The sequence below is a fragment of the Ammospiza nelsoni genome, chromosome 2, assembly GCF_027579445.1.
Source record: "Ammospiza nelsoni isolate bAmmNel1 chromosome 2, bAmmNel1.pri, whole genome shotgun sequence".
Classification (NCBI taxonomy): Eukaryota; Metazoa; Chordata; class Aves; order Passeriformes; family Passerellidae; genus Ammospiza; species Ammospiza nelsoni.
Window position 1 is genome coordinate 33,486,508 of NC_080634.1, and position 25,179 is coordinate 33,511,686.

Genomic DNA, 25,179 nt, shown 5'->3' on the forward strand with positions numbered 1-25,179 from the left:
TTGGGAGAGCCTGCCTTTTATCTCAGCTGTGTGGTAATACACCATATGAAGCAGCCTGTTTTTACAGCTATTCAGTATTAGAGATTTTTTTTTAAAAAACAGCATTACAATTTTTGGATTTTTGATCAAGAGCAATTTTTACAGAGCTGCTGAGGTGTTGGAAAGGTTTTCTGCTGAGCAGGAACTGAGCAGCCAGGCTGTCTCTTGCTGACACCTTGATCAGGTTACCCACCGTGTGCATGAATTTGCCCAGTGATGCAGAGAAGATAACAGTGCTGAACATTCTGAAATGCTTTGAGAGTCTTGGATCAAAGCAGCTAAAAAATAAATATTAATATAAATGGATTTATAATGTATCTGTTCCTGACGCTGCCTTCATTAGTTGTGATTTTTTTGCCTTTTTAACTAAGTTATGACATGTAAAGATAAGACAGTTAATGAGAAAAATGTGTTAATACTATATTTTTATGTGGTGGATAAATAGACTTAGAGCTGCAGCACAACACTCTGAGGAAATGAAAACCCAAGCTGAGGACTGGATCCTGAGCTCCATGAAAGCAGGTTGACTTTGTTGATATCCTAGTGGAAACCTAGCCAGCACCTGCCAAGGATAGAGTCTGCCACAGAATGGTTGGGAATTCCTGGTGTGTAGTTTCTCCATGTGTGGATCCCTGAGTGTAACCTTACATCCTGGTGGTACTCACAGGTTTGTGTCTCTTGGAAGTCTTAATGGATGGCTTGGATGGTGACACCTCCAGTTGCCACTGCCCAGCACAGAGATGAAAATTGTTTAGCAGCTATCTATTGGGCCAAGCCAAATCTATAAATATGCTCTGTCCACAGGAATGGTTGATAGTGGATACTCAGGAAGGGGGTTATATCAGAGCACATGCAAAGTGATACATCCTGGTTTTCCCTTCTCCCTCTTCCAGCAGTTTTTCAGGACTTCAAAAGGTAGATACCGCGTTTGCATCATGCTTAATAGGTGCAAGTGGAGCTGGTCCCCAAGAATGTGGTGTTAGGTGGGGCTACAAGTCCACAGCATTAATCTCAGGTGCATGAATGAAAACTCACCTGACTACTAGATTGCTCCCCATTTTAATTCCCTTTCACCTTGCAAATAGGGGTGGAAAATAATTCTGCTTTGTTCAGCATGGGTCCTGCTGGGGCTTTAGTTTGGAGTTATTTTGGAGTTTGCTTTTGTATTGAGGAAAACAGCTTCTTTAAAAGCTTCTTTGCATTTGAGTAATTTAATATCCACAGAGCTGATAAGCAGATAGTCCCTGCCCAGCAGGACTGACAGGGGTGTATAGGATCAGTAGTGACATGAAGTGAATGGATAGGCGTCAACTGCATGCTGTGTCTTTCAAAATGAAAACACAGAGATCTAAAATGAAAGAGGTAAAACATTTAAAACATGTAAAAGGACACAGCCTTTTGGGATTATGGATGCTAAAACTTTGCAAAGCTTCAGGACTCAAGTGAAAGTGCTCACAGGAGATAAAATCCACTGAGAAGTATTAAATAGAAACAGCCAACCTACACATTGCTGTAGCTGGAAGAACTCCCGAAGAAGGGCAAATATCTGCCTCTCTGTTTATGTTCTTAACCCATCTTTAGTCATTCCCTTTTCAGCAGTCTCCAAGGAATATTTAATAGTGGTTCTCTGCAAGGAAGAAAGGTGCCACAACCCTCCAGATAAGGCTTAGCAGAGCTCAGAACTATCTCCTAAATGTGACTTCCTAAGTTTGTACATTACACAGAGGAAAACCTCGACCTGGGCAGGTTTTTTCGGCCTGTATCACTGTTCTGTAACCGTTCTGTGACCAGCAACCACTCATGAGCTTGAGAAGCAGAGAGTTAAGGCAGTGGGACAGCACAGAGTTAGGTCCATATGCTGTGTGGACCATGCTCTGCTGCTGGCACCTCGCAGGGGATTTCACAGACTCATGGAATCATTAGGGTTGGAAAAGATTTGTAAGATCTTTGAGTCCAAACATTAACCCAGCAGCAGTGTGTTCACCACTAAACCACATCCCCAAGTGCCACATGCAAAGCATCTGCTGTCCTGAGCCTCTGTGCAAAGGGGTGGTTTGTGGTTTGCCGGGGAAGTCATTTGACTTGTGCTAATGACTTGGCTGCAACATCCACTGCTTGTATCCCAAGGGATGCTGAACTCCCTGCAGCACTGAGTGTAACTGCTGTCTTTGTTCCAGGGGGATTATGTGTGGATGGACCTCAAAACCGGACGGGAATTCGACGTTCCCATTGGAGCGGTGGTTAAACTGTGTGACTCTGGACAGATCCAGGTCGTGGACGATGAAGACAATGTATGTACAAAGGCTTGTGATGTCCCTTCTTCAGCTCTATGACCTTGCTAGGCCAGGGGCCCCAGGGCCATGATAATCAACTTTGTTATGGCCTTCCTGTATGCCCTTGGGAATCAACTGTGCCATAGTTTTGTATTTGTAAAGACAAGACAATGTTGTGTCTCTGTTTTATTGGCTGTACTGGGAGTGCAAAATTGAGAACCTTCTTGAGAACAATGATAGCAGAAGCTCCCAAAATATATTTAGGTAGTTTTTTGAGTAAACCCACATACACCTGAGGTTCCTCTGTTGTTATCTAGTCCTTCCTGACCTCCTACCAATACCTGATGTGCCAAAACACTGGTTCTCCTTCAATTTCCCACCTCTGTTTTTGTGCAGTGCTGGCTATTTTAGAGTAAGGCCTGTGTCAAGGTGGTTCTCTGTGCTTCTTTTTTTTCTTACTGAGGTAATTCTAAATGCTCTCACTCCCTTCAAGGGTAATAAAGATTTGGTTTGGCAAGGTCCTTGTGGGCAATTTGCAGTGCTTTTGAAGCCCTTAGAAGTGCTGAGTCCAAATAACACTTCCAATAAAAGTATGACTTTGCCAGCCCTGTCCATCCCCTTCTCCTTTTCTAAATCATCTTCTTTCTTCTCAACAGTATTTTGTGGGAGAGGGTTAGCCAGTGATGTGAAAATGCAATTGTGAAGGGGAAGACAAATGTGCTATTTATTATAAACTCTCCTGATGTGCTGGATGACCATGCTGCCCTGGAGGAAGCTCCTGCCAGGATGGCTTGTGTCTCCTGTCTCTTGTTGCTCCAATAAAACTCCAACAAAAAGATGTTTTCCTCCTTCTGTTACAAATCTTTCAAATTCATCACTGCTTTGACCCAGGAATAGAAGCTGTGGCTCATGTGCCAATGATCTCTTGTGTGTGTCCTTCCATCTGATCCTTCTCTTTGGGGTGGGCCGTTTGTGTCTTTGATCCAAGTGGTCTCTCATTTGACTTACCTTTCTGTGGCCTTGCTCTTTTCCCAGGAGCACTGGATTTCCCCACAGAATGCCAGCCACATCAAACCCATGCACCCCACCTCCATCCATGGAGTGGAGGACATGATCCGCCTGGGGGACCTGAACGAGGCAGGAATTCTCAGGAACCTGCTGATTCGCTATCGGGAGCACCTCATCTATGTGAGTGTCCACCTCATCTCACCTCTGGTTCTGCACTCCACCCCCTGCTCTCCTTAGCTCTGGAGAACCCATGTAGGGGGAGCCCTGACTGGAGAACCCATGTAGGGGGAACCCATGTAGGGGGAGCTGAGCATCTGGGTTTCTACCTTCGCCTTTTCCCCGGTGGTGAAGGGCTTCTAACTTTGGAGGACATTGCAGAGCTTCTAGATGCCCCAGTGAAAGACCCCATGAGTTAGGTGATGGGCAAAGTCCACACCACCTTGCTGTCCTGCCCCTGTAGAAGTTTTGGGCATGTGCATTAGCTTTCTGCATACAGAGTAACCAGTTCAACCCAGGCCATGAGCATGCTGTAGTAATCCTAAAGCAAAAACTTCTGTAGAGGTGTAAACTACGTGCTGAATGTGACCCTTCTGCTCTGGACTATTAATATATTTAACCCAAGGGGCTGAAGACAACCATTGCTGGAGGTGGAAGGGGTGGAGAAAGGATGATGAGAGGCATGCATGAAATAACTGGGAACAAAGAAGTAAGCAACTCCCAGAAGAGCTCTAAAAAACCTTTCCAGTCTGAGTTCATGGCTTATTAGCCCTGGGCTGCCTGGGATGCTGGCAGTTGATCTCTGAGGACAGCAGTGTCCTTCCTTAGGTCAGTTCAGTCATGTCATGCCCAGTGGACCCAGTGCAGCCTTGCCAGTCCAAACAGACATTCACAGATTGAGGGGTTTACAGGGAGCCAGTCAGGGCTGCATCTCTCTTCTGTATGACAGCATCACAAAGGCCACCTCCCCAGCAGGACAGGAGTCAGCGTTCAAGTCTCTGTGCTAACTTTGTCAGTGTTCTCTATGCTGTGTAGTTTTCTGCAAACTGTTCAGACAGAAATTCAGAGTGCACATGTGTTTGCTGCTAGATAATGTACTCAAACAGCCTCTGCAAATATGGAAAATTTGGTATTACTCTTAAATCCTACAGTTTTCAGAGGTTCAGGTAAGTGCTTGCTGTGCCTTTGAAGGCCTTTTCAAAGCCTCCTGGTAATTTGATTTTTAAAAGGCTCCAGAGACTACTAGATTTTCGGTCTGGAGGGAATTGCAAGACAGTCAGACTTCACAGATAAAATAAGCTCACAGAGCATGAGTGAGATTTTATCTATCTATTTTGTTTGTTCATCACTGCTTGATGTCCAGTGCTTTTTGATCAGATGATTTTGGGTTAGGGCTGGGCAGTGATGGAGCAGACAGCACTCTGCTGCACAGGCTGTTAATATGATTGATAGCTCCTTGTCCCTCTCTGGGAGAGATCCATCTCTTCTTTCAGAGATGGAGTACAATCCTGGAGGAAGGGGACATGGTGCTGAAAAGGCACCCGTAAGTCCCCAAAGCCTGGGGGCGAACAGAGACCTCCAAATGCATCTCTTCTTCAGACACTTTATTTGTTGTGCATGATGCCTAAGGCCCTATAGTCAGTTTAGACAAAAATACTATAATCAGAAAATTATTCCCACATTAGACGAACTAAGTTTCTCTCTTTGTAGTCAAATTTTCTTGCCATTTATAATGATAAACTAGCAAGTTAATAGCCCAAATTCATACTTGAGGTGGTGTCTCCATGGGCATCTGTGGCAGTCACCAGAGGTGTCAGTAGAGCCAGCTGAGACAAGACTGCCTTTCAGTCATGCAAACAGAAATGCGTCTCAGATGCTCCAGAGCTGAATGGAGTTTGGATATCATAGAGGAGTTTATGTTGGAAGAAAATTTTAGGCTGGAGGTCTACAGTGCAACCTCCCTCAGCTCACAGGACATCTGTCTTCAAGGTTAGGTGCAGCACTCACGTAGATAACTGAATTCAAGCAACCTGAATGCCACCCAAGAAGTACAGATGGCAAATAATTTGTAGCTGATTGGCTCATTCAAGGAACTTGAATTTACCCATTGAACATTGCCCCTTTTTCCCCTGCTTGTGGGCACCCTGCAGTGGCACAAAGTGGATTCCTGCCACTCTCTCTGAGAAAGTTTGGATTGTGTTGGATATTTTTTCAGTGGTGTCCGTGTGTCTCTTTTGGGGTGTCTATTATCCAGCAAGTGCCTGTTGCCTCTCCAGGTGACCTGAGGTCCTCAGATACAATTCTGTGTGTACAGTATCATCAGATTGCCTGTGAATACACCAAGCTCCTTCGAAAAAGCTCTGTCTCTGAGCTCCCTTGCCAAGCTATGCACAGGCATCCAGGAAGATTAGGAACACAAACAAGCACTGTCCAAAGTGTTGTTTGGCAACATCATCCTAATAAGGGCTGATGCAAAGGGCAGCTTTTAGCCTGGAGTGAGTGTGGGTGGTGATTTGGGCTGAGGTGACAAAATAGCCACATCAGTTTCTCTACAAGTTCTTCTGGTCCGATGGTGACAGTGCAGTGCAGTGTGTCCTACAGAGTTCCTGCCTGAGGGATGGCCACATTCCACAAGGACATTTGCATCACAGAGGTTCCAGGTTACTGTGTCTTGATTGCTCCACACCACTAATGGCTTTGGAGTGCCATCCCAGAAACTGGGCAAAGCACGGCAATTAGAGCCATCTCAAAATCAGAATGACTCTCAAAATGACAGAGAATGCATAGCTTGATAGAGAGGTATGCACACCACTTGTGTCTACAGGTGTGTAGTTGGAGGCCCAGGAGCCCAACCTTAGATCTCAGCTATTAGGAGTGATAGCACTAGGAGGAGTAGATTCGTGTCGGATGTGGTAAATATTGATGATAGTTTTGCAAAGCCAAGGTACCACCATATGGATGCCATGTGTGCAGGGGACACCCAGCCCACTGAGGTGATTTTTTCCTGTGGTATAATTAGCACTGTCTTAAAGACAGAGGTGGGGGTTTTTTTCCTGTGGTATAATTATCACTGTCTTAAAGACAGTGAAGTTTCACTGCTTGAAGGGATTTCTGAGCCTGCTGAGTAAATGATTACTTTTCCAATGGAACTTCAGTTCCTCTTGTTTCCTTGTGTCCTTAGCTTTGTGGAGGATGTAGTTCTGCTCTAATAAAATGTAATTTCCCTTTTTCTTCTCCCTCACATTTTATTCATAAGACAAACTGCGGCGGGAGGGTAAGTACGACCCTTGGCAAAGTAATTTGCAATTGCTGTCATGCCTTCCACAGGATCACCTTTTTTTGTTAACCGTTGTGGCCTTCTCATTTACTTTGCACCACCATTGCTGCTGCTTCATAAATGCATGGAGAGCATCCATCTGCTTTGGTGCAGAGCTTGACCCACATGGTGAAGTTGTGACACGTTCCCAGAGATGGAAGGTCCCCCACCTGTGAATGTGGTTAAAGCTTTAAGTTCTTCTCAGTAATGACCTTAACTTGAAGGGAAGAAATGTCTGCAGCAAAATATGAAAAACTTCAACAAAGGCTTCTTGCCCTTGGTTTGGCTTGCACACAGCAAGAGAAACTACGCTGAATAGCAAGAGAGTCTGGTAGGGAGTTTCGACTTGTGAGTAAGGTTAAATCTCTTTATCTAGAGATGAAACCAGCACCTGCTGCTGCTCTCTAAGGGCTGCCAAAATGCAGTAATGTTTGGTAGAGCTTTAACCCCATAACAATCCAGATGAAGTCAGCCATGGTGTTCTGGGTAGCGAGGGAAGCAGGCTCAGAAAGGATTTGTTTGGGGCTAATTAAAATGTAGGTCATGCAGGCAGTAATGAATTTGCTGTGAGATGCGGTTCCTGTGGTCAGCTACAGCAGAGTCCCTGCGCTCAGTAAAGCTTTATTTTTCAGATAGAAAAGGGCTTTGACATCACCCAGCAATAGAAACCAGTAAGCTACTATTTCCTTGGAAGTGCCCTTTGGCCCCTGATCAACAGAGTGAACAAAGTTTTGCCTTCTGTCAGCTGTAAGAATTGGGCAAATTGTGATTATTTATCAACTAGGAATGAGCTACGAAAACAAGCAATAGTACAAGAGTTCATGCTGACAAAGGGTTTTGTGGATCACAAGGGAAAGGTCAGTGGGAGCATCCAGAAAGAATACCTAATGGTTAACACCTTTAAAAGCCTGTCTGTTTACATTTGTGGCAGGGCAGACCAGTGTGATGGAAATGCAGGGATTTCAGAGACCTCTGCAAGGAGTTAGATTTTTTTTTTTTTAAAGCTCAAGGAAGATTAAAAATGTCCCTAAAATTAATGTCCCTAAAAATGTCCCCTGATGATAAATTGTAAAGAGGAATTTAAGGAAATAAGGAAGACTCAAAGGAGTCTTCATTAGGGATCTTGCTGTTGTAATGCCATTCAGAAATTGAGCTCCCTCCTCCTCTGAGCACTGAGGTTACCTGTTCTGTCCCCTTTGAAGGCTTCTCTGAAGAGATGTCTCTGCTCCCTTTTTTCAATGCCTTCTTTTTCTAAAATCCAGTCTACATGATTTCACAGCCAATTTCTACCCTTTGGAGTTGTGACAACATTGTTCTGGAGCTCAAAGAGCTTTTCTCCCCTACTGGCACATAATCCCCCGTTACAGAGAAGAGTATTGTGTCCTTTCTCAGTTAGCACTGTAAAGTCAAACCTCATATGGGACTGAACTGAAAGTTGCTCTCTTGTGTTGGCCATGAGAGTAGAAGGTGAGGAGCCCCTAATGGCTTTCATCCTCCCTACGATGGGACACAATTGCCACCTACTGGCTGCCTTCAGGAAACCTGAACTGGTGGCAAGTTTTGTACAGATGGTGGCAAATTATTTCTTCTCCCTCACAAGCATCCTTGGCTGTGCCACTTTGCTGCTTTGTGCCGAAGCCTTACTAGGTTTAGGCCATGCAGATGAAAACCCATCAGGATTATATGAATGTTGAAATTGCTTATTTTGTTTCCTGAAAAAATATATGCAGTAGTGGGGGTGCTTTCACAGCTGGTTCCAGCAGGGAAGAAAGTTAAGATTAATCTTTTAACTTCAGTTGCTGAAAATTAACCTAGAGGAAGTGACTTAAATTCTTTGAAGTCACAGAGTGAAAGTAGCCTTCATCTCATGCCGCTGGGCTAACGCAGGGTGGAGGCCCATTGACTCACCTGCTCTAGACACTGACTTTTAGACAGATGAAACAGGGGAAGGAGGTCCTTATTCTCTGCCTTGAGGTTGGGATGTCAAGCCTCCTAACCTCAGCACTACATCTGAGCAAGATAACAAAGTTCATGAGTCCTTTGATGAGAGGCTTGAGAGAAACAGCTTCTGGAAGGGCAGAAATGAAAGAGCAAGATACCACAGAGGGGTTTGCTACCCAAGGCCCATGACAGCTGGACCAAAGGCCATTTACAAAATAGATGAGAAGGGATATGTCAGGACTTTGTGGAAAATAGCCATCTGCCCAGGATAAGGTTTAAACTGAAGTGTGGAGAGATTTGGTTAGGCAGAGATGGAAGAGAAGAATGCATTGCAGAGGGAAGTTTAGCAGCTACTGTGGATTGATAAAAACAGATTAGATAGTCATCTGTCAGGATGGTTTAGATCCAGCTGGTCCTGCCTTGGCATATGGGAATGGTTGTCAGGTATCTTCACCTATGGTTTCTTATTGTATGTACAATGCAGCAGATATGTATGGATATATGCTGGTTCTGGTGATATTTTTGCAAATATGAGCTTCTCTCAAGACTCTGAATCTTAACTGAGAGCATACAAAATATGAATTAAGGCTTGAAACCATGCTGTGCATGAGCAAGGCTAAATATGAACCGATTTAGGTACTTTGGGACTTCTGTTCCCATTTTAACCCTGTCTCCCCCTGCAAGCATCTCTGACTTGAGCATCATCTTTCATCCAGCTTTTAAAAGCCTTGATTTTTCTGGCCTCCATCCACATCCCATCCAAGCTGCTAAAGTCTCTTGGCTACACCTCACTGTCCCCATAATCCTTCATGTGCTTCTCCTCCAGACATACACTGGTTCAATACTGGTGGCAGTAAACCCCTACCAGCTCCTACCCATCTACTCACCTGAGCAGATACGCCTCTACACCAACAAAAAGATTGGTGAGATGCCACCACACATCTTCGCAATTGCTGACAACTGCTACTTCAACATGCAGCGCAACAACAAGGACCAGTGCTGTATCATAAGGTGAGTTGCTGAGTTTCCAAATGGGCCATAGCCTGAAAGCAGATGCTGAGCAGATGCTTGATTTGGAGCAGCTTATCAGATAGAATCAGACATTGAGTGACTGATTAGATCTTCCATCCACATATTCCCAGTGCAGAGGAGGTCTCTGTTTGCAGTCACTCTGTTTCTCGTAGAGGCGCTTTATCAATACTTTGGTATTTTACCTGTGCAACTCAATAGATCTCATATTCATTTTTAACCTCCACTTTTCAATTTAAGCTCAATACTCCTACAGACATCAAAAACACAAACAACAATAATTTCTGCACAAGGGAGGGTCGGGGACAAGCTTGGTCACTGGACCTGTGGTCTTTCATGCTCCTGAACAGTGTTTCCATGCATGGCTCTGCTCTGGACCGATCAACCTTGGGCACCAAGGAGTGCCTGGTCACAGTTATGCATATAGTTTCTTCCAGTATCTGTCCCAAACCCAGATTTGATGTCCTCAGCCCTCCAACATGATCCTATAAATTCTGAACCTCCAGTCTTTTTCGTTTGAGGCATCGTTTTGCCCAAGGCATGCCTACCCTAAGTTTCATTGAATGAAAAGCCATAACTCTGGAACATCCCGTGTGCAGTATTTCAGATACGTGATTCTGAAAAGGTCATTCAGTAAGGCTTATTTTGCTGGTCTAAAAAAGCATCATGGGGGGCCCATAGGAGAGTCAATGCAGTGTGCCAGTGGCCTGAAAAGTGAAACTATTTGCCCATGGGGCCAAGGCTAGATACCTAATGTCAGGAAGGTCTATTTTGGTCACTTATTTTGGCTAGCCCATGTATCAGACACGCCATAGACTCACCTGAATATTTCTGCCCAGCCCTTTCACAAGATAACTGAGGTTATCTTTCAGTGCAGAGAAAAGTTTGAGGAATAACTCTGGCTTCCTGCCCCATAAGCTTCTCCTCTCTCCCCTACTCCTGGTTAGAACAAGCCTAGGAGACCTGTGGAAGTCCCTCCTGGTAAAAGGCTGCATCTCACAGTCTGCCTTATCACAGCTCAAGAGTGGTGGTGATGTCCCATGGGAACAGCTAGATCCTGTACCACAGGGTCATGGTCTGGTGATCATATCTGGAAAAGCACTGACTGAAAGTACTTCACAACCTTCTTGGTGCTGGTTGAATGATGGCATTTGCTGGGGATACCCAAACTCAAGCAACAGCTTGGGCCAAGTGGAACACAGAGAAAATCTGGATCTTGGCTGGAAGCTATCTGATACCATGTCCTATCATTTGTCCCACAACCAGGTTTGATCATCCTTGGGGTGCTGGAAACCCATCCTTAGTGGTGTCATCCCGCCCACGCTAACAGAAGAGACACAAGAGACAGAAGTTCCTTTGGAGACTGAGGGAGGGACATTGGTAGGGATGCAGCATGGCTCTCACTGACCTCCACTCCTTTGTCTTTGCAGTGGAGAATCTGGAGCAGGGAAGACAGAAAGCACAAAACTGATTCTGCAATTCCTGGCAGCAATCAGTGGCCAACACTCCTGGATTGAGCAGCAGGTCCTGGAGGCAAATCCCATCTTGGAAGGTGAGGCCTCAGATAACAAAGAATTCTTTTGCTGGAAAAAATAAGAAACAGATTCAGGAACCATAAATGTAAAACACTTATGGCACACTTTGAGTTTCCAAAAAAGTGACAAAACTTTTTTTTGAGGTACGCTTTTGCTAAATAATGCATTCAGATTCTTTCCATCTGAATTTATTTTTTCACAAGACTAATATTCTCTAAGCTCTCAATGTTTCCTTTAATATTTTTGACAACTATTGTTGAAAGCAAAGCATTTCAGCTAACCTGTATTATTTTTTCAACTATTTTGTTACTTTAAAAATCAGGGGGGAAAGTGGTTTTCCACATAAAACAGTACTTTTTTCCCCCAGAAAACACATACAAAACACTGAATTTTACCTAGTTCTGTGTGTAGTACATAAAAGTGCTGATCAATACTTTTTTGCTCTTTTGAAAAATCTCACCACCTCCTCCAGTGCTGGACTGCATGCAGAGCTTGAGTATCGCATCAGTGCTGCATTCAGCAAACTAATTATTTGCTTTTTTTGGCCATAGTTGCAAAAATTCTATTCCTATTCTTAGGAATGGTTCTAAGGAATAGGAATCCTATTCCCATTCTTAGATGGCTCCATAAAACATCAGTTTAATAGGACCTGAGCTTCACAGCACCTTGTGCTGGCTGTATGCAATAGCAAACCCCACCTTTTCCTTCCAAGACCAGTGAATGGCAGCAGAATGCAGAAGAAGAAATAGAGGAGTCCAAGAAAGAACCAGATAATGAGAATCAGCTTGTGGCCTTAATAGGTTCATTGGCAGGCTGTTACTGTGATCAACCCCACTGTTTTAATTGGATATCTGTAAATTAAATAGGTTATCTAACCCTCTTGACCCAAAATTATGCCAGATGTACCTTTTATGCTTATGCAGAAAAACTGCATTTTCTTTGAAGAGTATCATTAGGGTTGTCCTTTAAAGATAGAGGTTTGATCAGCCTGATATAGTGGGAAGTGCCCCTGCCCTTGGCATAGGGGGTGGAGCTAGATGATCTTGAAGGTCCTTTCCAACCCAAACCATTCAATGATTTTTACCTCCTCTGCTTGGTGAATAACCCTTTAGGAACCAACAGAAGTGTGACAAGCACACAGGGCACTATTGAATATGCACTTGGTCGCTGCTGAGATTCAGGAAAGAGAGGCTCTGTAATTCAAGTGCATGTCCATCACCTGCCAGAAATCCTGGATCAGAAATTGCAGGGTGTGCTGGCTTAGGGCACTCATCCACACCCAACAGAGGATGGACATGGATACCTTTCTCTGCACAGTCTGCTTGCAGGGAGAAGTCTCCTGCTGGAGGTTGGCTTAGTTGTCTGTATTTCCCTTTTGGAAGCATTTTCCCTTTTATTTCACTCTCAGTCATTAAATCACTCACCAGCATCTCTGTCATTTCTGCACAGTGTCACCTTTCACACTGCAGCCACTCTTGCTCAACTCTCCTCTCATTTCATCAACTGCCGCCAAAATCCTGCTGTCCTAGCCCTACTTCCTGGATTAGATCACCCCATTCCCAAGCTTCCTCCTCTGTGCTCCTCTCTGTATTTCCAAGGAAAATCATCTGATATACATGTTGTTTCCTCACATTGAGATGAAATTGATCCAGCCCAACTTAAGGGAAGGCTTTGGAGCTGCTTTTAACCCTCTCAGCCTCATTCTTTTGACTTTTCCCCCCTCATTGAGACCAGATCCATCATCCTCCCTGCATCAGACCCTCTCTAACGCACCATAATTCTTGCAGCTTTCGGGAATGCAAAGACCATCCGTAATGACAATTCCAGCCGGTTTGGGAAGTACATCGACATCCACTTCAACAAAAGGGGAGCCATAGAGGGGGCAAAGATTGAGCAGTACCTGCTGGAGAAGTCCCGGGTGTGCAGGCAGGTAAGGTGATACACCTGCAAGGCGCGGGCAGCTGACCTTTGCCATGCTGTTCTCCTCACAGAGCTGGCACTTGCTCTTCTCCTGCAGGCCCAGGATGAGAGGAATTACCACGTGTTCTACTGCATGCTGAGAGGAATGACCGTGGAGCAGAAGAAGAAGCTGGGTCTTGGGAAAGCCACCGACTACAACTACCTTGCAATGGTGAGAGAGCAGTGAAACAGAGGTTTGGTGGGGGTAGGGTGATGTGGTGAAAGTCCTTAGCAAGGGAAAAGGAAAAGAGAGGTGTTTCTGCAGCCAAGAGCTGCTTTGCTGGTTATTACCTTCCTGAGCCTTAGCCACAGGGTTTGACAGATCTCTTTGTCTCACCACCACAAGGCTCATAGTCTTAGTGGAAATCCTTAATCCCTGTGTCTAGACCAGGCTATTTCCACACTTTCTGTGAAGTAGAACACAAGCTTGGATGGGATGGTGTATGATGCCCATGCCACATGTTTGGAAGTAGCCAGGGTGTTAGATAAGAACTGCTGCTCTTGAGGCAGTGATGGGTGTAGAGACGTGCTTGTCTGGATGGCATGTTCTCAGCAGAATATGGGGCTGAGCTGTGTGTGCTCCAAGTGTCTGACCAAGCCAGCAATCTCCAACCCCACTCCCTATATACCAGTGTTGATATCCAGAGGAGCTGATAGAAGCAGGTATAATTAGGCTGATGCATCATCAGCAAGGCTGGGACCCAGCTTTCCAACTGGATCAGTGGGAGCCTCCAGCTCTCTATGCCCACCTCAGAGAGCTTTTCTCTTCTGCTGATGGCAGTCAGACACGGTACCTGGGGACAACAGGATAACTGTAGGTCACAAGGCTCAGCACTGAGTCATAGAATATGACAAAGGGCAGAGCCAGATCCACAAGTTCAGCATCATCCCTTAAACAAAACCTTGCTGGTTTTGAGGGAAGCCCTGAGAGCTTAGGGTGCTACCCTGGTGCTCCCTGGCTTTGCCCCATGCAGTGTGTGCCCCGTTTGCCCCCCCAGGGTAACTGCACGACCTGTGATGGCAGAGATGATAGCAAGGAGTACGCCAATATCCGCTCCGCTATGAAGGTCCTCATGTTCACCGACACTGAGAACTGGGAGATCTCCAAGCTGCTGGCTGCCATCCTGCACATGGGCAACTTGCAGTATGAAGGTAAAAGGACAAAATACATGGTCCAGTGCACTGCTGCTCTTTATTCTGCCTGCTGACAGGGAGCCAAACTTAGGGATGGAGAGCTGTATCCAGAACACCTGTCAGGGTACCATGCCAGGGACTCAGTGTTTATTATGGCATTGTAAGGACAAGGAATAAAGAATAATTCCACCTGCCCACAGGAGCGCTGCCAGGCTGCAGTGTGCTCAATGACATCCACGTTTCTGAGTGTTGTGAGGTCGAATATGGACAGAGGTCATTCAGTAGACTCAGGTTTTACAAAGGGAGACTAATGGAGTGTTTGACAAGTGCCTGTGTGATTGGATATACCTTTGTAAATGTACCAAACAGCTCTGCTGTCAGAAATGACACAGTGATTTAAAAAGCCTCTTCAGAAGACAGAAGCCTAAAGCACTTAGATGCTAAAACATTTCTACATTCTTTACTATCTGGTCTGGCAGAGCAGAGTACAGGTGCTTTGCAGTCAGCAGCAGGACCCCAGCAGATGTGTGAACTTTTCTCTCCCTTCTGATGGCCAGATTTTGCCAAGACATCACAGGAGGCAGTGGAGAATGACCCTTTCCCTCACCCCATCCACTTTCTGCAGAGACATGTCCCTTGCTGATGGCTTTCCCTCTGCCTTTCTTTCCCCAGCTCGGACCTATGACAACCTGGATGCCTGCGAGGTTGTTCAGTCAGCATCGCTCATCACTGCGGCAACATTGCTGGAGGTCAGTGGCCCTGCAGTGCTGCTGGTCCCCTTCTGATTCCATCCCAGCTTTTTAGTATTGTGGCAAAGCTTTGTCCGAGCCAGCCTCCCCTTGCACCACCAGCTCTGGGAGGCTGAGGAGCCCTGGATAAGCCATATTGTGTCCTGCATTGGCAGCATGAAGGTGAATGTCTCCATCTGGGCTGAGTAGCCAGAGGAGGCTACAAAGATACTCAGAGGGCTGGAGCACCTCTTCTGTGGAGACACGCTGAGAGATCTGGAGTATTTCAGTCTGGAGAAGAGAAGGCTCTGGGGACAGCTTAGAGCCCCTTTCAGTACCCAGAGGGGCTCCAAGAGAGCTGGAGAAGGGACTTTTGACAAGGACATGGAATGATAGGACAAGGCAGAATGGCTTCAAACTCAAAGAGGACAGGTTTAAATTAGATATTAAGAAATTCTTCACTGAGGATGGTGAGGCACTGGAACAGGTTGCCCAGGGATTTTGTGGCTGCTCCACTTGTAGGCATGTTCAAGGCTGGGACTTTGAGCAACCTGGTCGAGCAGAAACTGCTCCTGTTGGGGGGTTGGAAGTAGATGATCTTTAAAGGTCCCTTCCAACCCAAAATATCCTATGATTCCATGATATTCCATGGTTATCTGAGTCTCCTTCATTCCAGCAGATAGGAACAGACCCTCTGGTGGGTCTAGCACATTGTACTAGAAAGGGCATCCAGAATACCTCAGTCCCTAAAGTAGGGTGTTTCCCTCAGCGATATAAATAAAGTTCATAATGGTACTTGAGATAGATGTCATATATATTCTGTGTGTCTGAAGAGGGAGGTGAGATGACCCTCACTGAAATCGTCCATGCAGTGACTGGAGCATTCTTCAGTGGCCTTCTCAAGAGCTAACAGGGACATCACCTCATCTCCATAGGCACTGCTGGCCCAGAGTGTGATCCACAGTTCTCTGTCCACTTAGAGAGTGGAGATTTGTCTGATGAAGTACAAAAACAGGTCAAGGTGATGCAAAGCTTTAACCCATGCTGGTAGCATACAGCTTTGCAGGCTTTGCTCTGTCTTCTCATCCTGTGTTCCCCCACCTCCTTAACATCTCATGCTAAGTCACAAGAACACCTTCCAGATTAAAATACAGTATAAAAATGTTAATTTTTCTCTCTGAAAAAACCTGTGTCTTCATTTGAGGTACAGCCCCTGTACAGCAGCTGTGTTTGATGTTGTCTGTCAGGTTGAGCCTCAGGACGTGATGAACTGCCTTACCAGCCGGACCATAATCACCAGGGGTGAAACTGTCTCCACCCCTCTCAGCATGGAACAAGCGCTGGATGTGAGGGACGCCTTTGTAAAGGTAAGTCTCAGGGCATTTCCTTGTGCCTTCTCTTGATAAGCTGAAGAAATTTGCCCCTTCTGAGACTGGAGCATCCACTGCACAGGAAAAGGGTCTCGCTTGGTGCTTGGTGAGCTCAGATCAGCAAATGCTCTTGAAAGCATGTTCTACTTGGGATGTACAAAGAGTTGAGATGGAAGGAATGTATGTAACGTGCTCTGCAAGGGATTTGGCATCTGGATTGGAGATTGTCTGTACTCAAAGGGGACCTGCTGAAGGACCCAGCATTCTGAAATGGCTTTTCCTCAGATTCTAGAAAGATCCTCAGGTGCTGTAAATCAGAGCAACTCTACCAACACCTCCAGTACACACACCCAAATTTCAGGATTTGGGAACATAAGCAGCAATAAATACAGCTGAACAACGCAAGGCCAGGTATAGAGCAGTCTAGAAGCCATCAGAGCACTTAGAATATCTTGAGACTTTGGAGTGAAGAAGGTTGATGGGATAGGTGTGGATCACTGCTGTGCTGTTTGCAGCCCCATGTAAAATTGCAAGACAAGCATTATTGGCATGCCTTGACCAACTTGGGTCCTCATTTTATCTGTGGGGAATTGGTCGATCAAGCTGGTTTGAAAGCTAGCTAGCCTGCAGTGTCTTCTCTAGTGGTGACGGGCCTTTGAATTAGTCTCCCCTCTTGGTCACACTACTGTAGCTTATAAAATAAAAATTAACAACAGTTCAAAGCATGAAGTTATGGAATTACTGAAGCAGCAATATCTGTGTCATTAGATCATCAGACTGTTCAGCCAGTGCTGCACTGTTTCAGTGAGCACCTTGTTCAAGTGAGCAAGATGTTCTTGCAGTGTAACATGGCTCTGCTCTGCTGATCTGTAGAGAGAAATGTGTGGAAACCAAGGAAAGGACTGTCTGGCTTCACTTTAAACCATGCCAAGAGTCTGGCACAAACATTGGTGAGCACATCCTCTAGGACTGTCTGGTTGTTGGCCATGCTTTAGGAGAACCTGTGCCATCAAGGGTGAAGTGGTGACACAGACTAGCAGGACAAAGTGCTGAACTGTCTCAGTGAGCTCCATCTTTGGAATGTTGCAGGGAATTTATGGGCGACTTTTTGTGTGGATCGTGGAGAAGATCAATGCTGCAATTTACAGACCTCCTTCCCAGGAACTCAAAAGTATCAGGAGATCCATTGGCCTTCTTGACATCTTTGGCTTTGAGAACTTCACTGTGAACAGGTATGGAGCCTGCAAAAGGAGAACCAGGTCTTAATCCTCCTTTACAAGCCCAAGCTCAAGGTCTTGCAGTCCTTTCACCTCTACTGAAGTGAAGTGGATTGGGTAGGACCAAGCCTATTTCTATATGAGAAATTATCAGAGCTAATCAATCAGTTTCTAAATTGATTTAGACCACACACATAACATTGTTTTGGGAAAAAAACTGATTGTCTGAACCAATGAGGAAATTCTAAGCCAACAGCAGCTTTACTGAGTGGTTGACAGGATTTGAGAGTATTGCTTAAAGCATGAAGAGAGATGTAGAAAAAATTAACGAGTGTGTATATAAAAAGGCCTTTTCTTGACCTTCCCTCCACAGTTTTGAGCAGCTTTGCATTAACTTTGCAAATGAAAACCTGCAACAGTTCTTTGTGCGCCACGTGTTCAAGCTAGAGCAGGAGGAGTACAACCTGGAGAACATCAACTGGCAGCACATCGAGTTCACGGATAACCAGGATGCCTTGGACATGATTGCCATCAAGCCTATGAACATCATCTCCCTCATTGACGAGGAGAGCAAGTTCCCCAAGGTGTGTTTTTTCTACTCAACCTTGCTGCCAGTGGCCCTCCTGATTTTATCCCCTTTGCACTTGCATGCTGGCAACCTGTGAGAGATCTGCTCAGCCCCAAACATACATTCACCAGTGGCCTGCCTATTTATAGTTTTTATTGCTCTCTTAAATGTTCTTCCGTCAGTGTCACAGAAACAAGTGTTTCTGATGGGAAAATATTCCTGCAAGAGGCTCAGAAACATCTATTTGCAAAGTTTAAGAGAAATAATGTTAAATATACTCCTTTTGGAGCATTATTTTGAATACAGAACTACATACCAATGATATTTAATTAATTTCTGTAATTTTTGCACTTGACATATCTTCTCCAACATATCACTTCTCAACATAAATGCACATTGTCACCAAGTCAAGAAAGAAATGTGCTATTGACTGGAAAATTATTTCAATGGGAACAGCCTTGGTTAAATGTCAGATTTTTTCGTGCATGTACAGGGTACAGATGCCACCATGTTGCACAAGCTGAACTCCCAGCACAAGCTTAACACCAACTACATTCCTCCGAAGAATAACTACGAAACCCAGTTTGGCATTAACCATTTTGCTGGAATTGTTTACTACGAAACAAAAGGTATGGGGCAGCTCCTAGGGCACTGCAGGGGGTGAGGGGATATTCATGGGCAGACAAGCCACTGCTGTGTTGGAGCAGGGCAGCATGGTAGTCCTTGGTCGTGTCAATGTTTTCCTTTTCTGGCTGCAATGACTTGACCCCCCAGCTGTGCCCATGAGCTGCAGAGTTTGGTGCTGTTTCATTCATGTGTGCCTGTGACAGAATGGCGGTGCTTTGCACCATTGCATCCTCAGTCCAGTCTGAAGATGCACTTCTGTCTTCCTTCTCGTGGTCTCTCTCTCTCTTCCCACTCATTACTCCCATTACCTCACCAAGAACATCCAGTAATCCAACAACCCAGAAGCTGCTTGCAGCTCATGTGCTGACCATGTTGCACTGTGTCATCTATGTGTTGTCCCATTATTTCTCTAGGTTTCTTGGAGAAAAACAGGGACACGCTGCATGGAGACATCATTCAGCTGGTGCATTCCTCAAAAAACAAATTCATCAAGCAGATCTTCCAAGCAGATGTGGCAATGGTAATGCAGGCGGGAGAAGATGTTTATTCAGGAGGAGGGGTGTTCCTGGAAGGGGTGGAAGATTTGCAGAGTCATATTGCTCTGATGCTCCTTGGGGTGTTCCAAACCTGCTAGTGAGAGTCAACCATCAGGAAGTGTTAATGCAGTGTCATGGGTGCATCTACATTTGTGCCCCCAGTTCACTGCATTTGGTTCATCAAATCTTATTTTTTTGCTATCATGGCCCCTCAGACTTGTGTAGGGATTGGAACAATCAGGTTTGTGATTGTAGAAATCTGAGAGAAAGTAACTGTGCCTTCCAGTTAGGTCATCCAGATGTGTGTATTATAGAATGAGAAGTAAACTAACAGAGAGTAGGTTTAGATTAGGTGTTAGGAAGTTCTTACCTGTGAAGGTGGTGAGATGCTGATATAGATTGCCCAGAGAAGCTGTGGATGCCCCATCCCTCAAAGTGTTCAGATGTTCAAGCAATCTGGCCTACTGGAAGGTGTCCCTGCCTATGGCAGGAGGGTTGGAACTAGGTGACTTTGAAGGTCCCTTCAAACCCAGACCTTTCTATGAGTCCAAGTAAAAGCCAAATACTTGTCAACCAGAGTAGAACAAAGGGACAATCTTGCTGGTCCTTAAGCACCACAAGAAGACTTGAAGGGAACAGTTGTGTTTTACTGTTACAACAGCAGAGAGAGTTATGAAAGCTGAACTTCAAAGCTCCTCTTTCCACATCCCAGTTCTCCAGGAGGTTATGTGTCTACTCCACACTCGGTGTGAGAGAAGACTGTGTGCCCTGAAATTTCAGAGAAAGGCAGTTACTGCTGAAACCCTTTCCATCCCGTTTGAACATTTATTACTGGGATACCAGCTTAAATGCTGAGATTAGTGACCATTTCACTTTAGTAACACAAATGTGCAATATTTTCTTCAAGAAGTTGGACATGTAAATCTCTCTACTCATCCCTGCTTCCAGGATTAAAGTAGAAAGTGTTTTAAGATGTCAATCTTGCAGAATCTGAAAGCCTATACAGATCAGTCACTATGGCGAAATTCCCCAGTCTTTCCCAAGGCAAAAGTCATGGGACTGCAGAGGGTGTGGGAATAACATTTTTCAAAGCAAACACATTTTTTGACAGTCGGAGTCCCATTTCCAAATGCCAGCCAATGCCACTGATGGACCAAGGGATTTAGGGACTTTCAGGAGTGCCAATTTGTAAGTGCTGTATTCCTTTATTTGCCAAGGGAAAGAAATATTTACATTCCCAAGACAATTCTTTGAGTATGCTACATGCTGTTTTGCAAGCCTTGTTCATAAACTTCAGCCATTCAGTTTTACTCCTGATGAAATTAATGGTCATTGTCCTTTTGACTTCATTTGGAATAAACGAACATTTATCAATTACTAATTAAGCTACCAATTGGCATGACACTCCTGTTGGGTTCAGAGCTATCCTCAGAAGTGGATACTCCTGTTGAAGTAGACACTAACTCCCTTAGCATCAGTGCTGCTGCTTACTTTGCTTTTGATTGCTTATTCCTTGCTGCTTTTTATTTTTGGTGTAAGCTTTGCAGTTGACCTTGGAAGTGATTTCTTTCTTCTTTGGGCAGAGCAGAGATGCACTCTGGGGCATCAGTGAAAGGGTTTAAACAGTCACACAAGCTTTCTCACAGGGACCCCTACCAAAGCATCTTTAAAATATGCTGGAAGTATATTAATAGCAAAGTTGGGATGTCTGCCTGGATGTTGTCTAGGATCTGAGAACTGAAACCTCTGAAAACATTGGATCCCCTTTTTTTTTAACATAAACTGTTTGAGGTTTTTTTATAGTTTCACTAGACATCTTCAGAATCTGTCCCAAGTGGTGGTCTCTGTGCTTTGATACGTTAATGATGCCTGAGTTTCTTTTTGGAATGAGAGATTTTTAGCCCAATGTCATGGAACTGGAAGAAGATCCAACATCGTGTGCAAGCTCCTCTAGTCATGCACACTGTCGCTGTGAACCTGGAGAGCACTAATTTCCTGAACACCGCCACTAAAATTCTCAGACAAGCAGGATCCAACATGGGGCTGAGATGTTTTTGCCATTGCTTTCCACCAACGTTTATTAATGTCTGCAGCCCCTCTATTAGGACATGTGCCCCAAAAGAAGGAGCAAGTGAGCCTGGGTCACAGAAATTGACTGCACGTAGCAAAGCTCTGTGGTGAAGTGTCCTTGGAATGCCTTGGAGCTGTGCATGCCTTCCCCCAGCTTCAGTGAGGCCCCATGTGTAGGAAATTTCCAGAGACACTTAGGCTTGGTCAATCAAATGTAACATCTCTTAAAGAGAGACAAGTGGCTGTTCTGCTAAGGCCTGAATCAAATCCTGAGGCATTTTGCTCTACACGTTCCAAACTTTGGTCCTCAGGAGCTTATTGATGAGTTTGTAGGATTTTGTGAGTCAGGTACAAGTAAGTCCACATCTACTTTACATTCAGTCTTTCAGATGGGGCCCTTATATTCCAGAAACTTGAGAAAGCCACAGATCAGAGAAATTTGATAACTGGCTGAGATTGTATATTTGAGTGTTGTAGTAACTGTTTGGTCCCTGAAAGACCTAATACCTGTACACAATGAAACCTGTGGGGTGAACTGGGCATTTCTGAAGCACATGGGGCTGTAAAGTCTCATTTATTCATGGTCATCACAGAGAGGGTTTATCTGCATGTGTTTGCTGAACAGGAACATTGCTTTGAGTGGTGCCAGGTGAAATTATGGATTAAGTGGGAGTTGTACACTGTTCCTCTGAGGAATCAGCTGGTATGGTCTGGCAGCACTGCTTGTTCAAGGAACAGGTAGAAGGAGCAGTGGAGGATGGAACCCTGTAAAGTGAAAAACAAATGGGAAACTGGGGGGCGGGGTGTCTTTCCCCTTGGCAAAAGTTTAAATTCTATCAAAAATACCTGATTTGGGGATTAAAATTAGGGAGGAAGGGCGAGATTTCTTTACAGTTTTTGTGGTTTGTTCCTGGCACCTTGCCGGCCACTGTATATTGAGAGCAGAGATGTGTGAGGTAGAAGAGTGGGAATGGCTGAAATTGGATAGATAGTGATAAAAAATGTATAAAGTTTGTTTCCAAGAAGCAAGAGCTGAACACTGGCAGTTACCTCAGAGAAGTGAACATCAAGACGAAGGAAAAAATCCAGGAGAGGGTCATACAAAAATCTAAGAATTAATGCATTTTGTTCATGAGATATATAACAACTGGACTTCCAAGACTAAAAATGTCAGGCTCCCATTTCAGTTATTCCTTCTTTTCACTATTTGCTCTTCTCTGTCTCTGTTTTGTGTTTTGTTTTGTTTTTTTACCTGTGCTTCGTGTAGTTTCTCTGTGGCTATGCATCCAGCACATTTGGCCAGTCGCCCACACCCACACCAAAGGTAAACTGAATACATGAGTTCCTCTTTTGTATACTCACCTCTCCTTGGCAAGGATTGTGCTTTACTCCTGTTGGTTTATTCCTCTTCCTGCACTATCTATAGAGGATCCATTTCAAGTGACCAATGTGTTGGAGAGCATTTTTACAGCTTGTTGAATAGATACAGGGGTATGACTGTGTCACTTAATTCTAGGACACAACTCAGAACAACTTTGTAGTGATGGGAATTTGGTTTGGATAAAATCAGAACCAGGCTCAGCCAAGGTTTTGAGGATTTTTTCCTGATATTTGAATCATTCTAAATAATGTCAGATGGATCATCTGGAATTTGGCTGTTGTTTACCGTGGTGCCACCATTGGCTGCAGTGGGACATTATTCCTCCAAACAACTGCAAATCTCACCCTGTGTTACACTTTTTGAGGCAAGACAGCTCACATGCAGAGACCCCTGGATTGTATTTCTGGGTTGTTAGGAAATTATTATGCTATTATTTTTGGAGGTGGAAGGTTAGGAAATTATTATGCTATTATTTTTGGAGGTGGAAACATTTTCTTTTTCAGGGGGGACCTCAGATCCAAGCCTTCAAAGACAAGATAATATGAAATTTTGTTGTGATCATCAAAATAGACTTTTAGCACCTCTTTTACATCTTTTCTGTTGCATCTCAACTGCTGACTGGTTCTGATAACTTCCAAACCTTGCTTGCTAGTTATTTGGCCATAAGGTAATATTGTGTGCTAAAAAATTTATGATATAAGCTTTGTGACTGCTCACATTTTCTCAGCCCCTTGATAACCAGAGGATTAGCCTACTTTTCAAAATTCAACTCTTTGCATGGGGCTGAATTTCATCCCTTTTTACTTCTGCAGTATCTTGGATGTTTGGATTTGGAATTCCAATGAGGAGGATCTGACCCAAAATGACTGAAAGACATTAATTCCAGAGGTGGACTCCTTCCCCTCTGTATCATGGTGAAAATTGTTTCAATTGGAACATATCACTGGGCCTTGCTCTACAGTTGTACCAAAAATAATAGTCTTTCCTGAGTTAGGATACAAGAGAGCTGGAGAGGGCCTTGAGGCCTTGAGTGATTGGACAAAGAGAATGGCTTTAAAGTGAAAAAGAAAATGTTTACTTGAGGTATTAGGAAGAATTTCTTTCCTGTGAGGGTGGTGAGGCACTGGCACAGGTTGCCCAGAGAAGCTGTGGATGCCCCATCCCTGGCAGTGTTCTAGGCCAGGCTGGATGGGGCTCTGAGAAACCTGGTCTAATAGAAGGTGTCCCTGCCCATGGCACTGGGGTCGGAACTAAATGAACTTTAAGATCCCTTCCAACCCAAACAATTAATAATTCTGTGATTCTATGGTGGGATTAAATCCAGGAGACAAATGTGCAAAATGTGTCAGAAATGTTTAGACCAGTTTTTTCCTCCGAAGATGTCAACAGGTGATACAGGGAAATGGGAGTTTTGTTGTTGTCATAGTTGATCTTACAACTAAACTTTGTGGTTTGTAGGTTTTCTAATGAATAATAATAGTTCATATTTGTTAGACACTGAAGCAAAGGTGGAACAGCCAAGATAAAAATGATTTTTCATATATATATATATATATATATATATATACACACACATATCTATATGCATCTCAATAAGTTTGTAGTTCAAAACAGTGATACTTGGCACTGTTATGTAGCCCAAGTCACCATTGCATTGGAAGGCACTTTCCAGACTGCACAGCCTTTAGGAGGAAGACTCTCTTCACTATATGATGCTGCAGAATGAGGTGGCCTCAGCTTTCAGTGGTCACCTGAAGGTCACTCCAGTGACATTTCATATAAAAATATTACAAAGAAAAGCATCATTTTGCCCAGAGACTGCATGTCACATTGGCATGGCTCAGTTTAGTGATCATACAATCCTAAAGAGATGGGAGGGTGGTCCTTTGTCCAGAACCTTTCCCCAGAGTATTGCTGGTGGCACATGCTTCACCCTCCTTCCCTAGATGTCCTCAAGCATTTCATCTTTCTGCATTTCCACTGAAGCAGGCTGCCATCTCCTGATGTGTTTCTGCTGCACCTGCAGCCTTGTCATTCAAGGAGGAGAAGGTGCAAAGAGACAGAAGGAATAACCCCTACCATTTCTGGCTCAGTGACATTTCTCCTTGTAGTTGCCATTCTCCTTGCCTTTTGTCTTGGTGTTGCTGCAAACAGCCATGTATGTGTTTGCACTTCCAAAGTTCAGACTGGCTTGAGATGGCAGAAAGAAGCAGAATTGAAGCATGTCTGGATGTCATGCTGGTCTGCATATAATTCTAAACTCTCTTCTGCATGCTCCTTTTCTGTAAATCATATATTTCTCTTCTTTTTCTTGTTTTGCTCTTCTGTTTTTGAGTGTTTTCCTCCTTTGATGCTAAGTACAGGCTGAGTGCTGCAGTCTGGGGTACAACACCTGTGAATCCTGCTCATCTTTCCCCATTTTACGCAGGTCTCACCCTCCCTTCTACTGGG

The 25,179-nt window shown here is 44.5% G+C and overlaps 1 protein-coding gene across 2 annotated transcripts in view; it reads left to right on the forward strand.

Annotated features, from left to right (window-relative positions):
* Positions 1–2,204: 2,204 nt before the first annotated feature.
* The window catches only part of MYO7A (myosin VIIA), a 59,992-nt gene continuing 37,017 nt past the window's right edge, over positions 2,205–25,179 (forward strand). Inside the window, exons 1-14 of one of the 2 annotated variants that reach the window (XM_059493372.1) lie at positions 2,205–2,330; positions 3,348–3,500; positions 9,401–9,585; positions 11,034–11,155; positions 12,926–13,068; positions 13,156–13,269; positions 14,096–14,249; positions 14,904–14,980; positions 16,207–16,326; positions 17,419–17,561; positions 17,920–18,130; positions 18,608–18,743; positions 19,155–19,261; positions 22,615–22,671. In XM_059493372.1, coding sequence (XP_059349355.1) covers positions 2,232–2,330; positions 3,348–3,500; positions 9,401–9,585; positions 11,034–11,155; positions 12,926–13,068; positions 13,156–13,269; positions 14,096–14,249; positions 14,904–14,980; positions 16,207–16,326; positions 17,419–17,561; positions 17,920–18,130; positions 18,608–18,743; positions 19,155–19,261; positions 22,615–22,671 — 1,821 coding nt within the window. In that variant the 5' untranslated portion in view covers positions 2,205–2,231. The remainder of the gene's footprint in view (positions 2,331–3,347; positions 3,501–9,400; positions 9,586–11,033; positions 11,156–12,925; positions 13,069–13,155; positions 13,270–14,095; positions 14,250–14,903; positions 14,981–16,206; positions 16,327–17,418; positions 17,562–17,919; positions 18,131–18,607; positions 18,744–19,154; positions 19,262–22,614; positions 22,672–25,179) is intronic. The other variant, XM_059493371.1, reaches the window with a different exon arrangement.